General features: G+C 40.1%; 1 protein-coding gene across 1 annotated transcript in view; it reads right to left on the bottom strand.

Moving 5' to 3' along the window:
- Positions 1-21,830, bottom strand: part of caln1 (calneuron 1) — a 95,710-nt gene extending 73,880 nt beyond the window's left edge. Inside the window, exons 1-3 of the mRNA XM_067595381.1 lie at positions 20,988-21,830; positions 11,639-11,760; positions 1,756-1,899 (exon numbers count right to left, since the gene is read on the bottom strand). Of these exons, the coding sequence (XP_067451482.1) occupies positions 1,756-1,899; positions 11,639-11,753 (259 nt within the window). The 5' untranslated portion in view covers positions 11,754-11,760; positions 20,988-21,830. The remainder of the gene's footprint in view (positions 1-1,755; positions 1,900-11,638; positions 11,761-20,987) is intronic.
- Positions 21,831-23,315: the final 1,485 nt, after the last annotated feature.

Genomic DNA, 23,315 nt, shown 5'->3' with positions numbered 1-23,315 from the left:
TGGTCATGGCCTCTCTCTCTCTCTCTCTCTCCAGTTCGCCAGCCCTCCCCCAATATTCAGTGGGGTGCTGGAGACGGGACACTGATGTCCTCACACAGACAGCTGCTCTGATGACTTCCTCCTGTCTTGTGCACAAGCACGGACGCCCCCTGCTGATTGGCTGGCATAGTGTCGTGTGGCTCGGTCCAAGCCACTTTGTTTCCCGTTTACAAAGCCAGGGCTGTGTATGAACACCAGATTTTTTTTCAACACACACACGGAAGAAACAGCTAGCGGACTGTGAGGAGATATTCGCTGAATTTGACAAAAAGTGTATTAAACGATCTTTCTCCAGAATCACTGACTCTACCTTTAACCTGCTGCGTCAGATGGTTTGTTATACAGAACCATCTGACTGTTTGGAAAAGGGAAGGCACTTTCAAAAAATACTTGGCAGGTGGTTGGATGAGCCGTTTGTCTATCATGGCTATCACCGTCTTACCTTGCGAGGCAGCTGGATTTGCAAGATCACGTGAGAATCCTCGTAGGACGCTGATTGGTTCGGACACAACAAGCACATAACTCGAAGCCTGACATGATGGATTCCTTGCATGATCTTGTGATGTTGTGATCTTGCGAATCCAGCTGCCTCGCAAGATAACTTCACAGTCTCCCTGAGACAAAAGCTGCCGTGACCTTCGTCATGCTCCAAAAGTAGCCTTGCATGCTTCTTCGAGTCGTAGCAAATGACGCAACAAGAACTGGCCGTGAGGCACAAAAGCAGCTACGGTCTCCTGAGATTCTCAAACGAATGAGTCAGAAGAGGAATAAAGGCAGTCAAACTTCTCAAACTTTAATATTCAGCCTTGAACATTTACAGTATTTCTCTCTCCACTGTGGAGCTGAAAAGCACTTATCCAATGCTGTGATAGCAGCATGAAGAACTTGAATATTTTCCCAGTGATCTGACATTTGCATATTGCATTTTCCCCATCCCCGCCTTTTACAATTTTAAGAGTCTAGCCTTTATAAAATGCCAATCACACATTAATGCAGACACTTTGCCTGAAACCTGGCTCGGCACAAATGATGTTTGCAAGAACAGGGATTACTTGTGTTTGCGTGTTCTTGCTGCTGAGAGTGTCCACTCTGAGGACAAAAAGTTAAAAGATCACTGGTGAGGATGGTGCTGCAGAAATAAACCTCAGCTAACTTTGTTGACTGCAGGAACTATAAGCACTCTGGGTCTATTGATGTTGTACAATTTTGTGATGAATTTGCGGCTGCTGCATTAAATATGTTTATACAGTTTAGTTCTAGTTAGACAACCGATATGAAATATGATCAACCATACTCATTCCCACGTCGTACATGTGTGCATGTATTACTAAGATCTCACATATTTATTCATTTAGACTATTCTACAGTGGCATCGGTTTCACTTTGGTACTTTCATGTGTCAAGTGGAAGCGACGAGTGGTTGAGATTGAAATGATCGAGCATGCATGAATAAATGTTTTATGCATGACACAGAGGAATATGTAATCTGTGCATCTGATGAGGTAAGACTGCATAGAAAAACACTGCTGTTTATTGCAATTCTTCACACAGTTGCCTGCAGAGGAGAGTGTGTTCCTCATTATTTTTACATTTTTATGACAATGAATAAATTGTTGTTTATGTCTGTGTAAGATGTAACATGTTAGGGGAGGAACCCAATATGGATGGCACAGTATGTTTTTTACACTTGTGTATGTGCGTGTGCATGTGACTCACCATCCATGTCTAGTCTCTGCATGATGATGGCCAGCTCCACCTCGCTAGGCATGTACCCCAGAGAGCGCATGGCCATACCCAGCTCCTGTTTGGAAATGAACCCGTTTCCGTCACGATCCAGCACCTTAAAAGCCTCCCGAATCTCTGCCAAGACAAACAGGAAATTGACTCAGCATCTATTGACAATGCTTTCCCCTCCTACTTCCAATTTGCACAGACATAAACACTTATTCATGTTCCTTGACAGCACTGCTCGTATTGGTCTGCCAGACAATTATTTCTTCACACTGTCTTCTGTATTTGTGGAATTTTCTTTCTCTGGCAGCGATACACCTCTCACGACTTTGAATTCATCTTGCGTTTAACGAAGTTAGTTGGCATTTCACCCTTTCACCTTGTTCATCATCATTCGCACACCTCTCTCTATCTCCATCCCTCCCTCCCTCCCTCGCTCCCTTCCTGTCTGACCCAGCTCTGGGCTGCGCGTTATGCAATTGGTCTCGCACCACTGCCTCAAGTTAACAAGATCAATTCCCCCCATCGATTAATTTTCTTCACCTGCTGTCACAGCTGCTGTCACCTCTGCTCATTTTTTTTGCTTTCACATTCTTTAACATCACCCGTCAGTGTTTTCCTCTGTTCTCTTTGTCTTCTATTTTGTTTCCACCTTCATATTTTACAGTATATTTTTAATATTTCAATTCAAAAGGGTCTGGTTTACTTAGATATACTCGTCTGTTCCCAGGGTTAAACCTGTGACCTTCAGGATATTTATACTTTTCCTTCAAACACTAAAGATATTCACTGTGTAGAATATCACTTCCATTGATGCTGTTCTATAAATAACCATTTCCAGATCCTGTTGGTGCAGTACATCTGTACACAGTGTTCACTCATCACAGGAAAAACAACTGCAGGATTTATCACAACAGGTTGTGGTGGAGGTTCCTGAATAGTGTTCTGTTTCAAATCCGATTTATTGGACATCGATTGTCTTAAATTTTATTTTAGCCACGGTGCATCCATGTTGCGCTGCTGATGCTAAGATTGACTCACATTCACAACAGAGACCAAAATGCCTCACTTGTGCACAGTTGAGTCAGCAGCTGGTTCACTAGCTGCTCGACGTGTGATCAAGTAGTCGGTGGAAGGAGTCAGCAGGCTCCACTGTGCTTTAAAGCCCAACTGAGATCACATTTAGTCATCTCTTTTTGCAGTCAAAAGTAATGTCAACAAGTTTTTGAAATCTTACTAGTTTTTTTATTACTGAAGGAAGATAAACAAGGTCTTGATAAATCATGGAAATGCTCCTTTGTGTTTCAGCAGGCTGGAGAGGCGTGTCGATGTTTTGTTTGATTGATCTGGCTGAGTGGTTACATCATTGGGAACGAGAGACAAAGGAAACAAACTTGTGCTGTTGCTACATGTCATGAGCAGATTATTGTAAGCAGTGGTATTGAAGAGAACAACAACATCTAAATGGATCAGAGTGATATTTTCAGGTATGTTTACATGCAGTTTTATGTGCTACAGCTGAGCAGCTAATTAATTAGTGCACTCATTCCCCAGTGAATGTTTGTTTGGTCACTTGTTTAACAAGCTAAGGTGCAGGACATGACGTGTTTTCATGTCTGTAATTTAGATGGAGATTTTAGCAGGAAAGCTAATGTGGGTTGTTGTTCAGAGTCTGTGGCTCTTGTGCTGCTGTCTGGCTGTCAGTGTGACCGTCTGCCTATGATAGAAGGGTGACATTACTTCTTTACGCAAATGTGGTTTAAATTAAAGTGCTTTGATTGGCTGTATGGAAACAAACTCTCCCTATATGTAGCTGAAGAACTAATGGTATTCTGATGAATTAATGCAAAAATAGATGGCGCCATCAGGAAACCATAAAATATAAATTTGTCCCTTTAGGTTTCTGATTCTCGAAGGAGAACATTGGTTATGTGATTTACAGAGCAGATATGTATGCTGTAGCAGACAAAAAAATCCAATTTAATTCCAATTTGACTTAAATAAATGCATATTTCATAAGTGTGCCTACAGACAGGAAAGGGTGTATGGCGAGAAAAGAAAGGAAGACTGACAGGCATCTGGTGTTTTTAAATAGAGGTGGAATGTCACTCCTCCGAAGAACACTATGACGGCATGACATGCATGAACACACAGTCGAGCAGTGCATAATTTCAGACTGGAAAGGGGTATAGATGGTTTAACTCCATCCTTCCCGGGAACCACAGAGGCAGAGTTTTACTCTTTCAAGGGACATATACTGTAGAGGATACTGACACTGCATATCTCTGCAGCGTGTAACAACAGCAAAAACTGATGCATTCAGTTATATCATATCCAAGATTCACAATTCAATATCTAAATGTCACATCAATAGCCAAGAATTTGTTGTTGAGTCCTCGTAAGTACATAAAAACAATGCAGCATTAGACAAGACAGAAGAATACCACAGAATTACAGTAAAAATCTTGTAATAACCATATTCTACAAACTGAAATTTAGACCAGATGAAGGCACTAGATGAAAAGTTAAGGTATCACCGAAATGATCACAATTCATTCTGAGGGGGGCACGAATGTCAGAACCAAATTTTATGGCAATCCATCCAATAGGTGTTGAGATATCTCCTGACACCTCTGGGCACCATGGATGATATCTGTGCCAAATTTCATCATCTAGGAAAAATGATTGTCTGCACGAAGCCTTAGGCCAATCCGTCATGTAGATATTTCACAGAATAAGTGGAAACTTTGACCTGCTGGTGGCGCTAGAGGAAACATCAGAAGATCACCATAGTTAATAGAATTAATCCGCTGGGCACCATGTATGTCTGTACCAAATTTCACAACAATTCATCAAATAGTTATTGAGATATTTCAGTCTGGACCAAAGTGGTGGACCAACCGACTGACCAACCTTGTCAATCCTAGAGATAAAGTGAATCTAAAGTGAATGGAAATCTATTCCTATCAAGAGAATAAACAACTTCGGACAACATTTTCAGACTGCCTGAAACAACAAATTGCCAAACTAAACCAAATACCACCATTAAGACATGAGTCCATCAATCATCCTATTATCTGCAGCATTGCCAATATTCTGAACCAGTCTGCTGGAAAATGACTTGGAACAACAAAGCATAAATGGAGCGTAAATTATGAATTGTCAATTATGAACAGTGTTTTGACTGTGTTAAGTATCTCCAGTAGATAATAAGAGGTCACAGCCTTCAACCTGCAACAGCATGTTACTGCTTCCCCAAACAGCTGGTCCTGAGCAAATAAAGCATCATCACCATTAGTAACTAAACAACAAAGCCTTGTTTCAGAGATATTTTTTTTTCCTGAGATGCACACTCGCAAATACTAAGACACACACACATCAAAGGCACACAGATTATTTTTCCTGCATTGAGATGAGTGTCTCATGAATAAATCTATCAGTGACTCAGGCCTTTGTTGAGTACTTTTCTGTATCTGGAGCGTGTTGGAACAGAATAACAACACAGACTAGGTTTATATATTCAAATGACTCAGTCTATTTAATGCATAACTGTTCCTACCCATCGAGATATTTGGCACATCGGAAATACTGTGCTGCTTTTCAACCCAAAATCTGACATTCGGTACAGCGATATTTCCACCAAAAGGGACAGAGGTAACAAAAGACGTCACAGCAAACTCCAACTTTGATGGAACAGTAAAGTGGTGAGTTTGTTAATTTTGTATGCAAATGATGCCTTGTATTGTTAAATGTTAATGAGGGCATGTGTGTATTGTGAGTGTGTCCATGATGCTTGAATGACTGATGCCTGTTTACTTGCATTACGTAATCTGCTCAGTATCACATTTGGCGTGACCTTTCGGATACAGCAGCAAAAGCTTGGCGTCAACAGAGACACAGCTGGCACATGTGCTAGAACTTTAACTTCAGTACTGAGCTCGATAACACAACCGTAACACAACCACAAGGAAAAGAAGTAACATCATGACATTGTGGCTGTTCAGCACTCTGTGGAGCATACTATGGGAGGAAATGGTATCTGAACCACAAGAGTTATGCTTACATGTTTCTTAAGTCAGTGATGGTTATCTACATATATTGTGCTCGTATATTAAATGTACCTTGCATCATGGTTAGTTACAACTATCTGCCTTATATGCATATAGGCACTAATTATTATATCATGCAAAGGAGGATAGATGACAGCATTGCCACACTGAATACACTATTTGCTGCCACAAGGGAATTCTTCACTTAAAAGTTCTTCAACATCACAATTAGGTAGTGGAAATCTTATCCTCCAGCAAAAAGTATGTGAACTTTATGAGATGGAGCTAATCACATATGCACAAGCAATCCAAAAGCCTTAAACCCAAATACATAAGGAAGCCAAGTCCTGTAATGGCCCTATTAATGTGATAAGGTAATCCAACCCATTTCATACTCTCAAAGTATTTACATACATATAAGACATATAATACAGCACCAGTATTCAAAATTAACAATAATTGTTGTGGTGTCCCAGCGGGATTGAGGAGAAGGAAAACACAATCAGCACCTTGGACAGCTCCCCAAGGTCCTGCTAAGACGTGTTGCCAGTGGAAGTTATAGAGATAAGTGGAGATAAGTGTCATTCTGTCTGTGTGCTGCAGTCAAGTCGGCACATAAGGTACACCTGGTTCAGTAGCTTCACTCTCAGTACCAGTCCTGCAGGTACAAGTCTCTCAGCTTCTTGCCAAGGTTGGCGACGGAGAATCTACACAGCTCAGGCACAAAAACTGCCAAGTGGGAATTGCTGTTTATATGCCCATGGAGTTGGAAACAAGCAGCCTAATGCTAATGCCCGTCAGCTTTTCTGCTCCCTCTCTCTCTTTTTCTCTCTCTCTCTCTCTCTAAAGGAAAGCTCAGTGCTGGTGGGCTGAGCGGAAACAAACCTCCCCGCAGGCTTACTACCGTCTGGTCCGACTCAGCATGCTTAGTGAAAGAAGAGCCTGAATGACGATAAGGAAGGATTTATTTTGCTGCCCTTTAACCAAACCTATAGCCTGTTTAAGTTTTTGCTGTAAAGCCTGTCTCCAGGACTTCTTTCAATGTAAAATCTGCCAGAAATTCAACCTGGGCTGATACAGATTCAGCTCAACATGTGGTGGACTGTCTAAATGGTACTTAACTCCGTTAAACATAACGCTGAACACTGTAGTCTGCTGTTAGAGCCGGACCGCAGCTCCAACTATTCCAGTATATAATCATTTTAACTATCCCAGTATAATGTACAGTGTACAGTATAGTATCTGGAAATTACACTGAAAAGAAACATCAGCTGTATTATACATGAAAATAGTGGGGTGCTGAGCTAAATAAATGAGTTATCTTTAAAAACAAACTAACAAAGTCCACTAAAATGTCCACATGTCCCTCTGTTCCCACTGCTGAGTTCATTTAAATTGTGGCAAATGCCGACCCATGCCAGTCTGAGGTCATAGAAAAGGTAGTTAATATTTGATTTGTATAAATCTAAAAGAAAATAACAACAACATGACTAAGAAAGCAACCAAATACAGGAGGAAGAGTGCCCGCTTTAGCAGACCACCAAACTGAATAAACAAGAATTTGATATTATTCACAAACCTCTATGTCCAACATGGTCAAGAATATTATGTAAACTGCAAGTTAATCACTTTATCAAACATTATTAACAGGTGATTTGTAGAGATTGTGTTGAACTGAGTAAAAGTCCACTTCCCCTACATGACTGTATCTCATGAAAAGTGGCATTAAGACTTTGCAGTAACCACTTAGTTTGTTGTTTCATGATTCAACAGTCTAGAAAGTGATGAAGAGGGTTTAAAGGTGATTTTTGAAGCTTGTAGTTTGCTCTTTCATTCGATCATGAGAGGGCTATTCTTCAGCACTTTGCTCTTTTCCTGGACTTGTCTGCACCACAACTCGATTTGAATACATTTATCAATGAATAAAAAAAACCTCTTCACTGCACAAAATCTACAAATTGCTTTCAGATGGCACAAAGGGGCTGTGTGGCATGGCATCAACCATTCACGTCCCGCATTCAGATGAATAAATGACAGCTGTGACGATAAAGATGTGGCCGTTGTTATAAATTTGGTTTATTACTTTCAGAGGGAATGGCGGACATTTATGCAGCGTTAATGAAGACAAACTAACTCTAACTAACTGGATGTGAATGGAAAGCTCATACTAAATCCACAAAGTCAGTCTTCAGTTGAATGACAGCAGAGTTCCTGGTTTTGGCTCTTGACTGGTTCACAGATCAGAGGCTAAGCTCTGAAGCCAAGCTTGGCAGGAATCGTGTTCCTGTTCACACACATTGAAATCTCTAAGATCAATGGAAACATCTTGTGAATTGTGTTTTAGGATTAACCAGTGGTAGGGATGGTGCTGAATCCAAATACTTTATTCAGCAAAGCACAAATAGTGGGGGTTTTTTTATGAACATTTATTTTGTGCAAATATTTTAAAAATTACTTGTTTTCAAGGAGAAAAAAAAAAGCATGTCAAATACCAGCACACAGGTCGGTTACATCACTTTCTCAGCTCTCTCCTCTGCTCCACTGTTATGTCTATCAGCAAGTCTCAACGAGGGGAGTCACATCCACCTGCTACATGACGCACATTTCCTAATTTGGACATCACTCCTGGAGTTCTCGAGGGACTCTACATAACCTGTTGTTCCACTTCTCCTTTCCACAAAGTTAGATTGTAAAAAAATAGGCAATAAATGAAAAGTGCACTTTAAGAATCGCCTTTGAAGTTCTTCTCTACACGTTACACGCTGTGCTGTCTCTGTGTCATGGGTGTTTAAACAGCTACAGGTCTGTCTGCACATTTGCGATGAGCCACGCTTTAGCTCAACAGTCAGCGTCTATGATCTGGGAGACTCCAGTTCGAGACCCGGTGTGGGGACCTCCTTTATAAGATAGTTTATTCATAAACACTTATTTTAACACTTTACTATTTTAACACCTTTTTCCACTTTTATTCAAACACGAATACAAATAATTTTGCTGCCTCAACAAATATAGATACAAATACAAATACTGGGCTCTCTGCACATCCCTACTATAAGTATTAAAGGGATATTTACAGATCTTGGACTGGTTTGGTCAACTTATCATTAACTCTCCTTCCTGCTGTAACGATACGGTCAAAACTTGATGCATCACCTGGACCAAAAGCACAAGTAATTTATTCTTTTATAAAGAATTTATCGCTTTGTTTTCTTGACTATAAATTTTACCTTCACATAAAAACCAGGGCCAAAATTTGGAGGTGAAGTTCACATAAAAAGTTGCTATTGCTGTTGCTGGTGAATCACTGCCTGCTGAGATGAATATTGAGACATCTACAGCCAGCTACCTCTGAACGACTAAATGTTGGTGTTGTCAACTCCTAAGGTATTATCCATACAGTAAGAAAGTCCTGAGGGCCAGTTGTTCTCTTTATAAACCCCATCAGGCAACAGCAGCGTCTCCTGAGGGATTAGACAATAACGAAGCACACCAGCTGAATGAATCCACACCACCAGCCGTGTGACAGTCCGGACCGCTGAAGCACACTTTTTAAATGGCTCTGGACAAATACAGTAAACTGCTTCTTTAAATATTGTGAAGCAGAAGTGTTGAATGTCCAGAATGGCTGTATATGCTGCACTGGGGAAAAGGAATCAGTAGGAAACAAACAGGAGTTGCTAATAACTGTTATTACACATTTATGACGTTAGATTTCTATATTGTTATTTTCAGAATAAGTTCAGTTACTCAGAAACGCCATCATTTGGCTTGTATGTGATATTATAAACTAACTTTTTATTTTAAAATATCCAATTTAAAATTGTTTTTGGCTTGTATATTCAAATGTTTGCAATACACACACACACACGCAAATATCTGTATATAAATGGGTAGATGAGAATTTCAGTGTTTCTGTGTTTATTTCACTTTGACATAAATATCTTTAAAAGGTTTGGCATTACAGTTACCATTATAATATGTGGGACTTAAACATAAATGTAAAATTGCCGTTGAATCAGTGTAGTTGTGGACTGATGTGTCCTGAGTTGTTTTTTTTAGTCTAAAGTTGTTGGAAAGTTATTCTACATTAGGTTCCACTGCTTACCCCTGTTTGTACAGTAACCATGGGCGTACAGACACAACTTACAGGACTATCATTAAAGAATAAAATTAGATTTGATGATTAAAGTCATAAGGGGTGTCTTTTTAAGTTTTATAAGTGGCCTCATGGACATTTATCCTCGACGGACATCACTGGAAGTAGTTATCTGCTCTGATCCCTCCAGTATGTGTATGACATGTGTGCATTCTGGTTTGAATGATTTATGACACTGAGTGATTTTTCATGTGTTTCATTTAAGTGTCTTGCTGACAAGTTCTTCCTCTCACTTCAGGGCATGAATGAATGATTTCCACCACTCAGATTTACCAGTCCTATAAATCCAAACTGGTGACCCTGGAGCTGCAAACTGCATAGTGATACCACCACTCAACCAATATTTGTGTGTATAGCACATATTGATGAAGTGATCATAGTGCTGACAATGCACTGTTTGTCTATTTCACAGTGTTTAGTTGACCTCATGAGGACCTTCTAACCACAAGCCATTTCTTATTCAACAAACATTAACCCGTTGAAACAGGAATGACAAATTAAACACACTGCAAATATCTTTATGCATATTAAAATTCGACCCTGACAGAGTATCTGGCGATTACCGTGCGCTGTGCAGCCAATTTTCTAGGCGGCGGCTTAATGTTGTGCCAATGGATTAATATTTTGGAAGTCTAGGGGGGGGAGTCTAGTTTGTTTGCCGCCTGTGAGGCTGCCACTGCTGACTCCGGCAGACTGTTATTGATCAGGTTTGTGTTCTGCAGGCCCGAGTGATTACTCTCAGACAGACTACAAAACAAAGGGCTCATAAACACCCCCCTCAGCTACGGTACAGACGTGAAGTCGGAGAGAGAAGCCAACTCACGGTGAATGCTCCCAGTGAGATAAGGTATGCGGAAAATAATGCATTACTCTACTTCGTTAACTCAGATGAGGAGGATGCTGCTGGTTTTTCTAACACTGTACTGTCTTTAAACACATTAGTCAAGTGTCCCGTCCCTTAAAACAGAACCTGTCATGAGTCTATCTACTGGTAACAGCCTTTCAGTACACCACATAATTAGTGGATCTGTCACATAACTAGAAATGTTATATGAAACAGGAAGCTCCATATGGGTTTGGGATTCCGCAGTGTACACAGGCTTGTTGCTTTGTTTTTGTACATAAACTCAATGATCTCCTAAATCATCAACATCTTTGTCGCTTTCATATCGGAGCCAATGTTGTTCTTAAACTTTTGGCAACTTTTTCCCCCCTTAGTTTCACTTTTACATCCGCCTCCAGCTGGCATGAAGCGTAACTAAAACACAAAGCCGCAGTGAGTTTACAATCATTTGTATGCGGCACCATATTCCAGGTGCAATTATTTTAGTCTTTTGTTTGTTGTCTTTTTTTTTTTTTTTCCCCCCACTGCAACGTTGTCCCGAGTGTTACCTCTTGTACATAAATTTACTGAAAATTTGCAAAAAACAGACTACAGCTGGGTTTGGCTGCTGCTGAAAACATAAAGCATGTACATATATTCCCCACAACAGACACTGTATTTAGATTATTACTTCAACGTTTACTGATCACATTGAAACAAATTCATTAGATATAGATGTTAAAATATCATCTGCTCTTCTTTAGTAGCAGCCATATCTCCTTAAATGTACATTAAGCATGAGGCATGACAGCAGCCGGATGGTTTACTGAGAAGCCTCACCATCGAGCTCCTCCACAGAGATGCTGGCCAGCACATCGCTGTCACTGTCCGACAGCGAGCGACTCAGGTAGTTTCCCTTGTAGAGCAGACCTGCCGTCACATGGTGGAACGGCATCTTCTCCCTGAGAGACGACAGAAAGAGGAGGAAACATTTAGACAACAGTGAAGGAAGGAAGGAGATTCTGAACTCAATTAAAAGCGCCACACGTTACAAATGTATCTAAAACAATGTTCATGAGCAGGAGAACTCCATGTGATATATTTCATGGTCATTACAGAATTATTGTATATAAAACCTGTTATCAGGTTTTTAAATTAGCCACTTATCGAAAATGCAGTTATGAGAATTGACCTTCTGTCCAAACTTTGAATTAAGTCGAGCCAAATAAAAACATTAAACGTGAACCTATAACCAGCTACAGGGGGCTAGTTTGCCCATTTGTGATATTGGTAAAGCTAAAACAAATTAACGTCCAAGTGGCACAGCATAAACGAGATCCATAAATGAAGCAGAACTCATTCACTAAATGGGAAGTCCACACAGTGAGGGAGACTCGTATAACCAGAGGTAAACGTAGTGTATGTGTGTGTGAGCGGATGCGTGAGAACATTCACGCGCGTACTGTATGTGCAAATGTGACCGAGGCAATTAATTATTCAATAAAGTAAAGCCCAAGGGCACAGGAAGAAAATAAGAGCACGGAGATTTGGACGACTACTTCTCTTCTCTTTAATTGGATTTCGTCTCGATGATCACTTTGAGGAGATGCTTCTGAGACAGAACGAGGAGTTTAAAATGGGCTGCAAACATCACACCGATTGCTTCTCAATGTGTTTCTCTCTTTCACCAGTTGAGCTCTACGTCATATTTATTCAGAATAAAAGTGAGCTTCACGGTGACAAGAGCTTTAATAACACAGTCTTGTGTGCTTTTTGTAAACTAGAGAACGTTAGTCGTGCATATGAATCCGTTCTTTGGGTTTTAAGCAGCATACACAGAGATAACAGAGCTTTTATGAGCGTTATTATGAATATGACATGCAGGCTGATTTTCCGGGTTACAAACCAAATGAACGACTATTCTCTGGAGGTGAATCGGTCCAGTTCTGCAGCTTGTAATGTTTCCAGTTTCCTTCCATGCATCTCTTTTTTAAATCATTCATAAACTACACATCGCTAGGTCATCCATCACTGCGGTACTGCTTTTTAATTAGGAACCCTTAATGTAACATGGGGTTTTTAATAAGTTGGTTTCATATTTTATTAATGATATTAATGCTTTATTGATCAGTGAAAAGCCATTAAGAACAACTCTGCTGATTGAGAAAAATCCCTTCAGCTGGTTTATATCCTCTTCTAACATAACTTTTAACAAGCTCTTTAATTTATCATACAGGATGTGAACTTTTGACTGGTACTGTGATGTTTATACTGTAGCAACTTCTTATAGCAAGACGTGTTTTTTTAGCAAAGTAAGACATAGATATAAAACACAATAAGACACCTTGAATGGACAGCTTGCAGAGCACAGAGACCAAAATGACACATTCATAACAGCCAGAGGAAAAGGTTACTATGAAGTGAACTCATGACCTTTTATTATTACAGAGCAGGAAACTCAATAATAAAGGGAATAAAGGTATATTTATATTAAATATATACAGTACCAGTAAGAAGTTTGGACACACCTTCCCATTCACTTGAATGAGAAAGTGTGTCCAAACTTTATATATATATATAATAATAATAATATTTATATATTAGAGGAATATTTTGTTCAGATATAAATGTCAGTAATTCATATATAAATGGTCATTGGTTTCCTGCTTTATAGTAACCCATAAAGATGTATTAAAGAGCAAGATGGCAACCGAAATATTGTTCTTAAAAGGCGTATTACTGATATTTAAAAGCACTAACAGATGATTCATTGACCTTTAATAAAGCAAATCAAGAAAGCATTTAATTTCTGTTTAAAAATGACTCAACCTGAAACAAGTGAAAGGACATTTTTCTTGTGAATATTGTTGCACATAACCATCAAATAAAATAATTAAAAGATAAAAATGTATATTTTATTTCATTTTGGTCCCACTAGCCACTTTTAAAAGAGGCATATCTCCACCATGTTTCACTGGCTGGAGTTGGCAGATATCAGTTCCCTCATGAACTGGAAACCGGTCCCTGCATCTTTCTTGTTTGTCAGTTTAATAAACATGCATGTCAAGACGTCCGCGACTACGCCCGAAGCTCTTTTACGACCGGCTTTTCTCACATGTAATGTCGGGATTTTTCATTTTCTAATTCATCAATTATTCAGTCATCTCTTAGCTGTCATTATGAATATTACAAACATCCCTCTTGTCAGCTTTTCCTATATTATCGTTACAAGCCAAACCCATATATTGTCAGCTTGTCTCACGCAGGTGCACGCTATCCTGGGTCTGCATTGCTGGGTCCAAAAAGAAATATTGATCAGAATGATTCACCATGTGGGTACAGAATTTACATATATTTCATTATAGTACCTTTTTCAGGAGCAGCGTGAGCATTCAGTGCTAAATAAATCAATGACTTGTTTTGAAAACCTGAATGACTCTGAAGTGGTTTTAGAAGCAAAGAGTGAAGATTGAAAATTGGGGGAATAAATTAAAAATAATTTAATGCAGCTTCAACGTTTGCCCTTTCGTTTTAAAAGTGTGCAGAAGTTGACTGTGTGTTTGTTTTATGTGTGTTTGATGAGCGACTGTGGCTTCCATTGGGAGTTGTTTCACGTTTCTGACACTTTTGGCCCTGCATACTTCAGTAATCTGTTTATCCAGCTAAGAGCTCACATGAACAAGCACTGAGAGGAGGACAGACATGTGCTTCAGTAACAAGGACCAGGATGTTGTTGACCATGACACTGAGACAAGCCAAGATGTAGGAAAAGAAAGTCTAGAGAGTAAGAATCAGAGTGGAGAGCAGCAGTGTCTTTTAGTTCTTTAGAGCAGTGGAAGAAGTATTCAGATCCTTTACTTAAGTAAAAGTACCAATACAGGAATGTAAAAATCCTGCATAAAAAGTACATAAGTATTATGAGCTTGATGTAGTTAAAGTATTGCAGTAAAAGTAGTGTTTTGGTTCCTCTGACTGATATTTTATTATATATGACATCATTAGATTATTAATAGTGAAGCATCAGTGTTAGAGCAGCATGTTACTGTTGTAGCTGCTGGAGGTGGAGCTAGTTTCAACTATTTTATATACAGTTAGCTAGTTTAGTCCAGTGGTTCCCAACCTAGGGGTCGAGGCCCCTCCAAAGGGTCAGCAGATAAATCTGAGGGGTCGTGAGATGATTAATGGGAGAGGGAAGAAGAAAAAACAAATTTCTGATACACAAATCTGTTTTCAGTTTTTGGACTTTTTCTCTAATCTTTGATTTTTGGTTAAATATTGGATCATTGTTAACAACTCATAGACATGTGACATGTGACCCCGACTACACACTGCTTTTTGTAAGACGTCAAAAACCAAAAAGATTGGAAACCACTGATTTCATCTTTAACAATGTGTTGTATTTTAAAAGCTTGTTATATTATCCATTGTGTCAAATCTTCATCTGAAAAGTAACTAAAGCTGTTAAATAAATGTAGTGGAGTAGAAAGTACGATATTTCCCTCTGAAATGTAGTGAAGTAGAAGTATAAAGTAGCATCACATGGAAATACTCAAATAAAGTACAAGTACCTCAAATTGTACTTAAGTACAGTACTTGAGTAAATGTATTTAGTTACTTTCCACCACTGGCTCTTTAGTAATACTGTTTTACATGTCAGAGAGAAATATTGAGTTTTCTCTTGTTATCTAATAGCTGTAGTTACTTTTACAAAGTCTTTTTACAAAGATAATGTGCTGAAATAGTAAAAAAACCTGATCTTTAACCCTCTTAGGAAGACAGTGGAGAACAGAGCTGTTCACATCCTTCATCGTCATTACACTTGATTAAATTGATCAAGGTCTCCGCTGAACAAGATAATTTGCCCTTCAGGAGCAGAACAACATACAGTACAGTAATCACCCCGATCTGAAAGTGATCACCGCAGATTCAACCGAGACATCTTTCTGCTCTTTTTTTTTCCCCCCCATCAAATCACTTTTCCTCGCATACTGTGATATATAAGTTCAATAGAAAAAGAGGCGAGGATTCTGGGATTTAATACTCTGATCGACCGGCTGATAAAAATAAGCCATAGAAATGATTTAGAGATATGATCACTGGATGGTACCTTGGTATTTTACTAAGCAAGCTGCTCTGACGAATCCTGCATCCCCAACTCTTTCAAGACACATAAATACTTTTTTTCTCTAATAATTAGACTCCAACTGTTGATTTATCTACCAATTACCTATTTGATTGATTGATTAACTGCTTAATCTATGACCTGTCAGAAAGAGAGTTCTTGTTTTAGTGGAGTTGCATGTATACTAGACTAGAGTGTGTAAAAATCTCACGTGAATGTGACACTTAAAGCAGATGATCAAACCTGCCCTACTTTTATGGGACAGTAACTCAAATTTTACATCACGACGAGGCCGTTAGCCGATGCTGTTATCCGACGTGACTTTCGGTGGGCGGGTGAGTCGGGAGTCGGTGTCTGGCTCAAGGACAAGTTTTGAATTGACAAGACAAGTGGCTGTTGATGGGTGCACTAGCTGTGATTGGACCAGTAGCATTCAATCACGGGGAAAACCTGTCACTCCGCTGTTTCTTGGGCTACAAATTCAGGCTCCGACATCTTCCCACACAATGATCAAACCATCACAAGAAGCCTATTCGCAGAGCTGAGCGACTTGGAAAAGATGGTTGCAGATAAGAGGTCACACCTCTGTAATTCAAACAACAGCCTATCTACAGCACATCTGGCACATGGGAAATAATCATTACATGCCTTTAAAACTTTTCATTTTCCCCACATTGTGTCCTGCTAATACCATCCACCTGAGTAAAGATAGATGTGATCACAGGTTGACAACAGAATAAAAAGGTACCATACAGTATCTATCTATCTATCTATCTATCTATCTATCTATCTAATAAAGGTAAAAGTGCCAAAAATGTTACAACTAAATACTGTCTTTAAAAGTCTATTTCTATTGAACCACAATAAAAATCCTCCAAGGTAGCCTGACACACTAGACAAACTATTATTGCATCATAATAGTCCTTTCAAGACAGTGTTGTTAAGTCTGGGTCACAGCAGAACTGAACCCAATTACAGCAGAGAGATACAGTAAATAAAACCATCTCCACTAAAAGTTGTGTGCATGCCTTACAGGGAAAAAGCACCGCTTGTACTGACACTTCAAGGATAAGACAAAAATGACATGACTAATCAAAACACTTTGACCCCTGGAGGAAGAAGCAGTGAGCTGCAATTACGCCGTTGCCATTATAATGCAGCGTGTCCTCAAAGAACCGGCGGGAAAGGCGTAATGAAGCCAGCAATTAGACATTATAGATTAGTGTCCCATCTGAGCATAAAACACAGAGCTGTGGTTAAGAGATCAGGATCATTAATGGGCTGGATGGAGTAGACAGAAATGACATTGTTTATAAATTAATCTGTCATTTAGTCTCTTGACTAAAATGATACATTGTTTTGTACTAAAATGTCAAAATATAGTGAAAAATGGTCTTTAAAAGTTCCAATCAAATCGTTCTTTTGTCCGACCAACAGTTGAACACAAAAGATGTTCGATGTATGATATAAAACGCAGCACGTTCTCACATTTGAGAAGCTGGAAGCAGCAACGGCTGTTTGTAGGCTTTGCTTGATAAAAAGACTTTTGCACACTTGTGAAAATTCTTGCTAACTGATTAATTTGCTGTCGGTTAAATGATTCATTATTCATTTAACACTACAATTCAGATGTTGCACATCCCTGTGAGGTGGAATTGTGAATTATCCATAAACAGATAATATACTGTATCAGTGAGACTTGATATTTTCCAATTAGTCTGCTCCAAAATAATAATTTCTTCAAGAGAAATCTTGTCCTTTTGAAATATTGAGCAGTAATTAGATGATTTTTTTTGTCCAAAGTAGATATTATGTAGCCTGACAGTAAACAGTCTATTTCTACACCCAGATCTTCTCCAGTGTATTAAAGCTGAAATATATCTACGTGGCAGGCAGGAACCTAAAGTGCCAACCTTCTCTCTCTCTCTCTCTCTATAATAAATGACTAATCAACTCATGACCACATCAGAGTGGGAAAGCAGTCCTCATTTCTGAGTCTTGACTCTTGAAGAGAGTGCAAATGCAACCTGATGAAAAGAGCGCAGCTTTATTCATAGCTTTCTGCATGACAAGGAGGCCAGATGGCAATTTCTCACATCAGACCTTGCAGCAAAAACAGCCAGTAGCAACTGAGGGGGACACAAGCAGAACATTATGTACCAGTAACAGACCCTTTGGCCACAAAATCAACTCCGTAAATGACACGCCAACATCTTCATGAGTATGTCTAAAAAAAAACGTGTGTTAAGAAAAGACGCTAATCCTATATGAATCACACTATCAGCAGGTTGTAATTCTCCTTTCAAGGTACAAAGAAGATGCTATGACAAACTGGCCATCACAAAGAAAAACCACTGAACTGTAATAAAAGAGGGAAAATGAAAGGTGAGCTTCGCTTAAAGGGCTAATGCCTCCACGCCTGTGTCGCTCTCTGTGTCCATTCATTTTTTTTCTTTCCATGTCGCTTTTTTGATTACACCCCAAATCAGTGAGATGTGACAGCAAAATAAAAACACCTACTTGTGACATCTCTGTGACATCACAGACTGAGGTGTGGCTACAAGAGCAGAATACTTGACAGTTCACACGCATACAAAAACAAGCAGCAGCAGCAGCAGAACATTTTTTTTTCAGTGTGGCTTTACTAGTTTTCCATCACTGCTACACAACATACAAAACAGCCAACTCGTAATTAAAAAAAAAGGCCTGTTGAGGAAATGACAGCACTGTTAAAACTGAGCCATAAACTTTACATCAAGTCAGCAGTGTGGTATTCTGATCATGCTTCACTCTCGCTGATACTCTCAGTGGTTTTTGCAGGTAACGAGGCAGCTCGGTGCCGTTTGATGACTGTTCGCTCGTATGGATTTGTGTAAACACAGTCAGCTATTGACAACTCTGTACACTGCTGCAGAAAACAGACAAAGGCTAAAAGATCAAAAATACAAAAAACCAAGAAGCTCCATCTAGCAAGTAATGATTCAGATGGATTAACTACACATTGCTTTAAATCACTCAACCGTATTGATTCCCAAGGTGTGTAAAATGCCACCAAGTCAACACTGACAACAAAGCAAATGTGTGTGTCAAAATCTGTCTTAGATGAAAAATATGACCATGGATCAAGAGGACAAACCTGAACCTTTTATAGGAGCAATTCATAGTTAAATTACTTTACAGTTTTTATAGACTGTGCAGGGGAGGCACCGCTGCAAAAAAACAAAAAAAACCCCAGAGTAAAACGCTCTCCAAACTGAGAAAAGAGACGGGAGTGTCCCACAGAAGTGCCAGGTCTCTGCACACGTTACCAGCTGCTTCCTCCTGCAGCAACAGACTCTTTCTCTCTTTCTCCCATGCTGATTCTTACCCATACTGGTGGCTGTGATTGTATTCGGCAGGATACTGCAGCACAACAGGCTCCCTCACCGGGCTCTCCATCACATCCACCGCTCCGTCCCTCAGGTACGGGTTGCCCGGCAAGTCTCCATTTACCTCTGAGGGTGTCCCTGGTGGCAGCAGGCCGGTGGGTTCCACCGTCTGAGGATCGGGCTCTGTGACCTCCTCCTCCATCAGACTCTTAGATGCAGCCGTGCCTCCAGCAGCAGCAGACTGCCTGTCCCCAAACCACTGAGCCCGGCTGCCTCCACAGTTTTAGGCTTGTCCCAGAACGGCAGCATCGGTTCCCAGAAACCGGTTGTTAATATTTGAGCAGTGAGAGCAGGTACGATGGCTCCCTCTCACGCTCCACTCCCTCCCACCCTCCTTGCCTCAGACTCCCTCTCTCTCCTTCTGCTCTCTCACTCACTCTCCAGTGCAAACATTCCTCCACATGGGGAGACAGAGTGGAGGGGCTCATTAGTGAGTCCCAATGACAGACTCAGCCCTGCCTGCCTGCCTGCCTGCCTGCCTGCCTGTGGCTGTGCTCACAAAATACACAGAGACCAGAAGGGGGGGGAGAGAGACCGAGGCAAAGAGAAAGAAAGAGAGGCTGAGACTCTGAGGCAGACAGAGGAAAAGAAAGACAGACTGTAGACAGATGAAGAAGGAATGAGAGACCAACAGGAGCTGACAAGAAAGAGATGAGAAAGGGAGAAAGTCGGAACCAAGAGTGACAGATAAGGTGACAACCAGGAAGACTGCTTGTCTGTGTGTGTGTGTGTGTGTGTGTGTGTGTGTGTGTGTGTGTGTGTGTGTGTGTGTGTGTGCATGTGCAGGAGAAACACACACACACACACACCCTTCACATCCCAGTGGATTATGCTTACAGTGCGCTCTGCAGGTCAACTCGGGGATGCTGTGAAGGCACATCACACACACAGAGAGCAACACATAATCCTGGAGAGCGCGCCGTGCGTAACAGCGTGCGCCACCGTGTGGAGCAAGAGCGCGCGAAGAACGCTGCGTAATGGGAGGATGGTGGGCGGGGGGGGGGGAGGGGGGGGGACGGCCGGCATCCCGGCAGGGGGTCCACAGCGAGGTCTCTCCTGAGCCCCCCCTCACATTTCAAGCACAACACATCGAACCCCCATCCCGACACACACACACACACACATCTACACACACACACACACACACTTCCTGTGAGCTGCCTGTCATCAGTGTGACAGAAATTACAGCCACCATCATCACTAACATGTGTCGGTACTCTAACTAAGAGACATTCTGCTCACTTCTTATGTTATGTTGTGATGTTAGACTAAAATAAAAAGAGCCTACCAGCTAATATGCGTCTTTAAAAAGCCAAATGCGGGACATCTCAACAAGATCAATCATTTATTCATTGATTTATCGCCTACATTTAAAAACTTTAAGAAATCTCATTACACAGAAAGGCAAACTATTCATTTAAATATTGTTTTTCATTCAAATCAGTCTATGTTCATATACATATATAGGCTAATATAATATTAGGCTATATCCGATCCAAACAACAGGTGCCTGTGAGGAACACTTGTGTGATTGAATGCAGACAGGAAAAAAAAAAACATCAATAGGCTGTAACAATAAGCTCCAGTCTAACCATTTCCCACTGAAGGACAATTATTCTCCGATTTTCCCCCAACTTACCTTCGAGGGTGTTACGTGTCTGAAGGTTATCAATCAAATCCGTTAATCGATGCCCGCAGTAGGATCCAGTTTACAGACTTCAGGTAGACTCGTCGGTCGATCCGGGTTGTTTGTTGTGTTGTTAAATATTCCTTTACTTGGGAAATGCAGCGCAGTAATTTCTTCCCATCGTAAAAAAAATAGGTCACATCGGTTGGTTTGTGTGTGTGTGTGTGTATGTGTGTTGTTGTTTTTTTTTCTAATATGAAGTCCAGCACTGATCATTCAATCGAACCGTACTTTTCGTCAAACTCTCATCAATTTTTAATTTACGTCTCTCGTTCCGCTCCGTATCCGGTTATATTCACAGACGGTGGAGTCTAGTCATAAAAAAAAAAATAATGCTTTCAGTTCCCCAAGTCCGTTGATTCAAAGTAAAGATCCATTTACTGAAGATCCGCACTCACAGGTGCCGAGCAGCGGTAAGATTGATGAGAGCAGCGCGGTGGCCGAAGGAGACGCTCCAACCCAAATCAATACGCCATCGAGCAGGAGAGCAGCGATTGGTTGCTTCCACTTGTGTTTGCCTTAATGGGTTAATTGTGTCATTTCTCAGCCAGAGAAACTAACTACCTTCCTCCATCGTCCGGAAATGTTTAACTGTGGCAAAGAAAATTTGCCACAGTTTTATTCCACCTTTAACTGAGCTCGAAATTAAAAAAAAAAAAAAAATCAATATATGCAGTATATTCTATGCCTGTGTTTGTGTGTGTGTGTGTGTGTGTGCGTGTGTGTGTGTGTGTGTGTGCGTGTGTGTGTGTGTGTAGGTCATTCACTGTCCCTCAGGTTGTGGCATGTTGATACATATTGGGCAGCAGGATGTCTGTCTCCTTCTCTTAGGAGCATTTTTCATTTTGAGAGGTCTTTGAAATCTGAAACAACAGAGTTGAACTTGTTAAAGTAAATGTTCCTTATTTCAGTGACTGTTTTACAATATTATAATTATAATAATAATCATTCACAACCATGAAACAGCATTTTAGTATTATTCAAACAACGATTGTATATTTTCATATATGATCTAAAAGTCAGTTTACAGGGTTTTCTTTTATTTATTTGATTTTTATTCTCAAACAGTTGGATTTTACATTTATCCTCCAGTTTCCAGTATTGTCATAATTTCATCTGCTCTCGATGAAACTCACAGGTAACGTCTCAAATGGTACTAACTGATATTTTTCCAGCATCTTGCTGACTTTCGAGAATCTGTTTTCAACCTGCCATAAGTCTCCATGATCACTTAAAATCACTATTTTTTCATATTGATGGGTGTTGCCTAATTTTTATATAACTTTAAGGTGAAAATGAATGTATTCCAGCAGAAATTGGTCTTATTCCCATTACCCAAGATGACCCAGTTCAGGCTACTAAACACTGACTGATGGCTACCAGTGCCAGAAACAAGACCGATGAGTCAGACCGGCCTCCGGCATTGTGATAAACGACTGAATAAATCAAGAGACGTTTGCTCTGACAGTCTGCAGGTAAATGATTCTCTTAGTATAAAAGGATCTGTTTTGGAAATGTTAGCACTGAATTATGTCCCAAATAGAGCTGAGTCAAGAAGGGAACTACTGCAACTCCGTCCACGGTGCTGAACAGACAACACCAACTGGAAGAAAGAAAATTGCTGCTTGAAATCAAAGTCTTAAAACTTCAAGAAGATCAATTGAAGTTGGAGACGCAGTTAATGGAAGAATAAACTGTAACTGAGGCGAGTTTTAACATGAATTTACTGAGACTGCAGTGCTATATTTCTTTTTGTCATGTTATTTAAAGAGTTTCATCTGCTAGTGCTTAACTGCTCATTATTATTGGGGTTTTAATTGAGTAATAATTTAGTAATTTATCAGAATTATTCACTGAATGAATATTATATAGGTATATATGTTAACTGTCTTGTGAGAAAGTTAAAATGTTTTCTTAAGTTATAAAAAATAGACTGAGACAATACTTATGTCATTTCTTTATGTAAGTGAATGTACAGAGGAGGCGACACAGTGGCTCAGTTTGTCGTACATATCGACCAGCTCCATCCTGCTCTTCTGAATCTTCTACGTCCTCTATAGTTTCACTAGATATTCATCTCTGATATCTTCTCCTTCTGGGTCAGGAAGCTGAGGATCCTTTATAGTAACATGGGTCTCAGGCCTGAGTTAGCCTCGGGGTAAGGTGTCTAGTGTTTTTGTCTTAAAATGAGTCAGTCTTTATTTTTTTATCTATACTTGTCTAACTTGCATTTGACTGATCTATAAGCCAAAGTGACAGTGAGAAATACAAGTCTTTAAA

The sequence above is a fragment of the Thunnus thynnus genome, chromosome 7, assembly GCF_963924715.1.
Source record: "Thunnus thynnus chromosome 7, fThuThy2.1, whole genome shotgun sequence".
In the NCBI taxonomy this organism is placed as follows: Eukaryota; Metazoa; Chordata; class Actinopteri; order Scombriformes; family Scombridae; genus Thunnus; species Thunnus thynnus.
The sequence above is the reverse complement of the archived record's forward strand: the minus strand, read 5'-3'. Positions and strand labels throughout refer to the sequence as shown.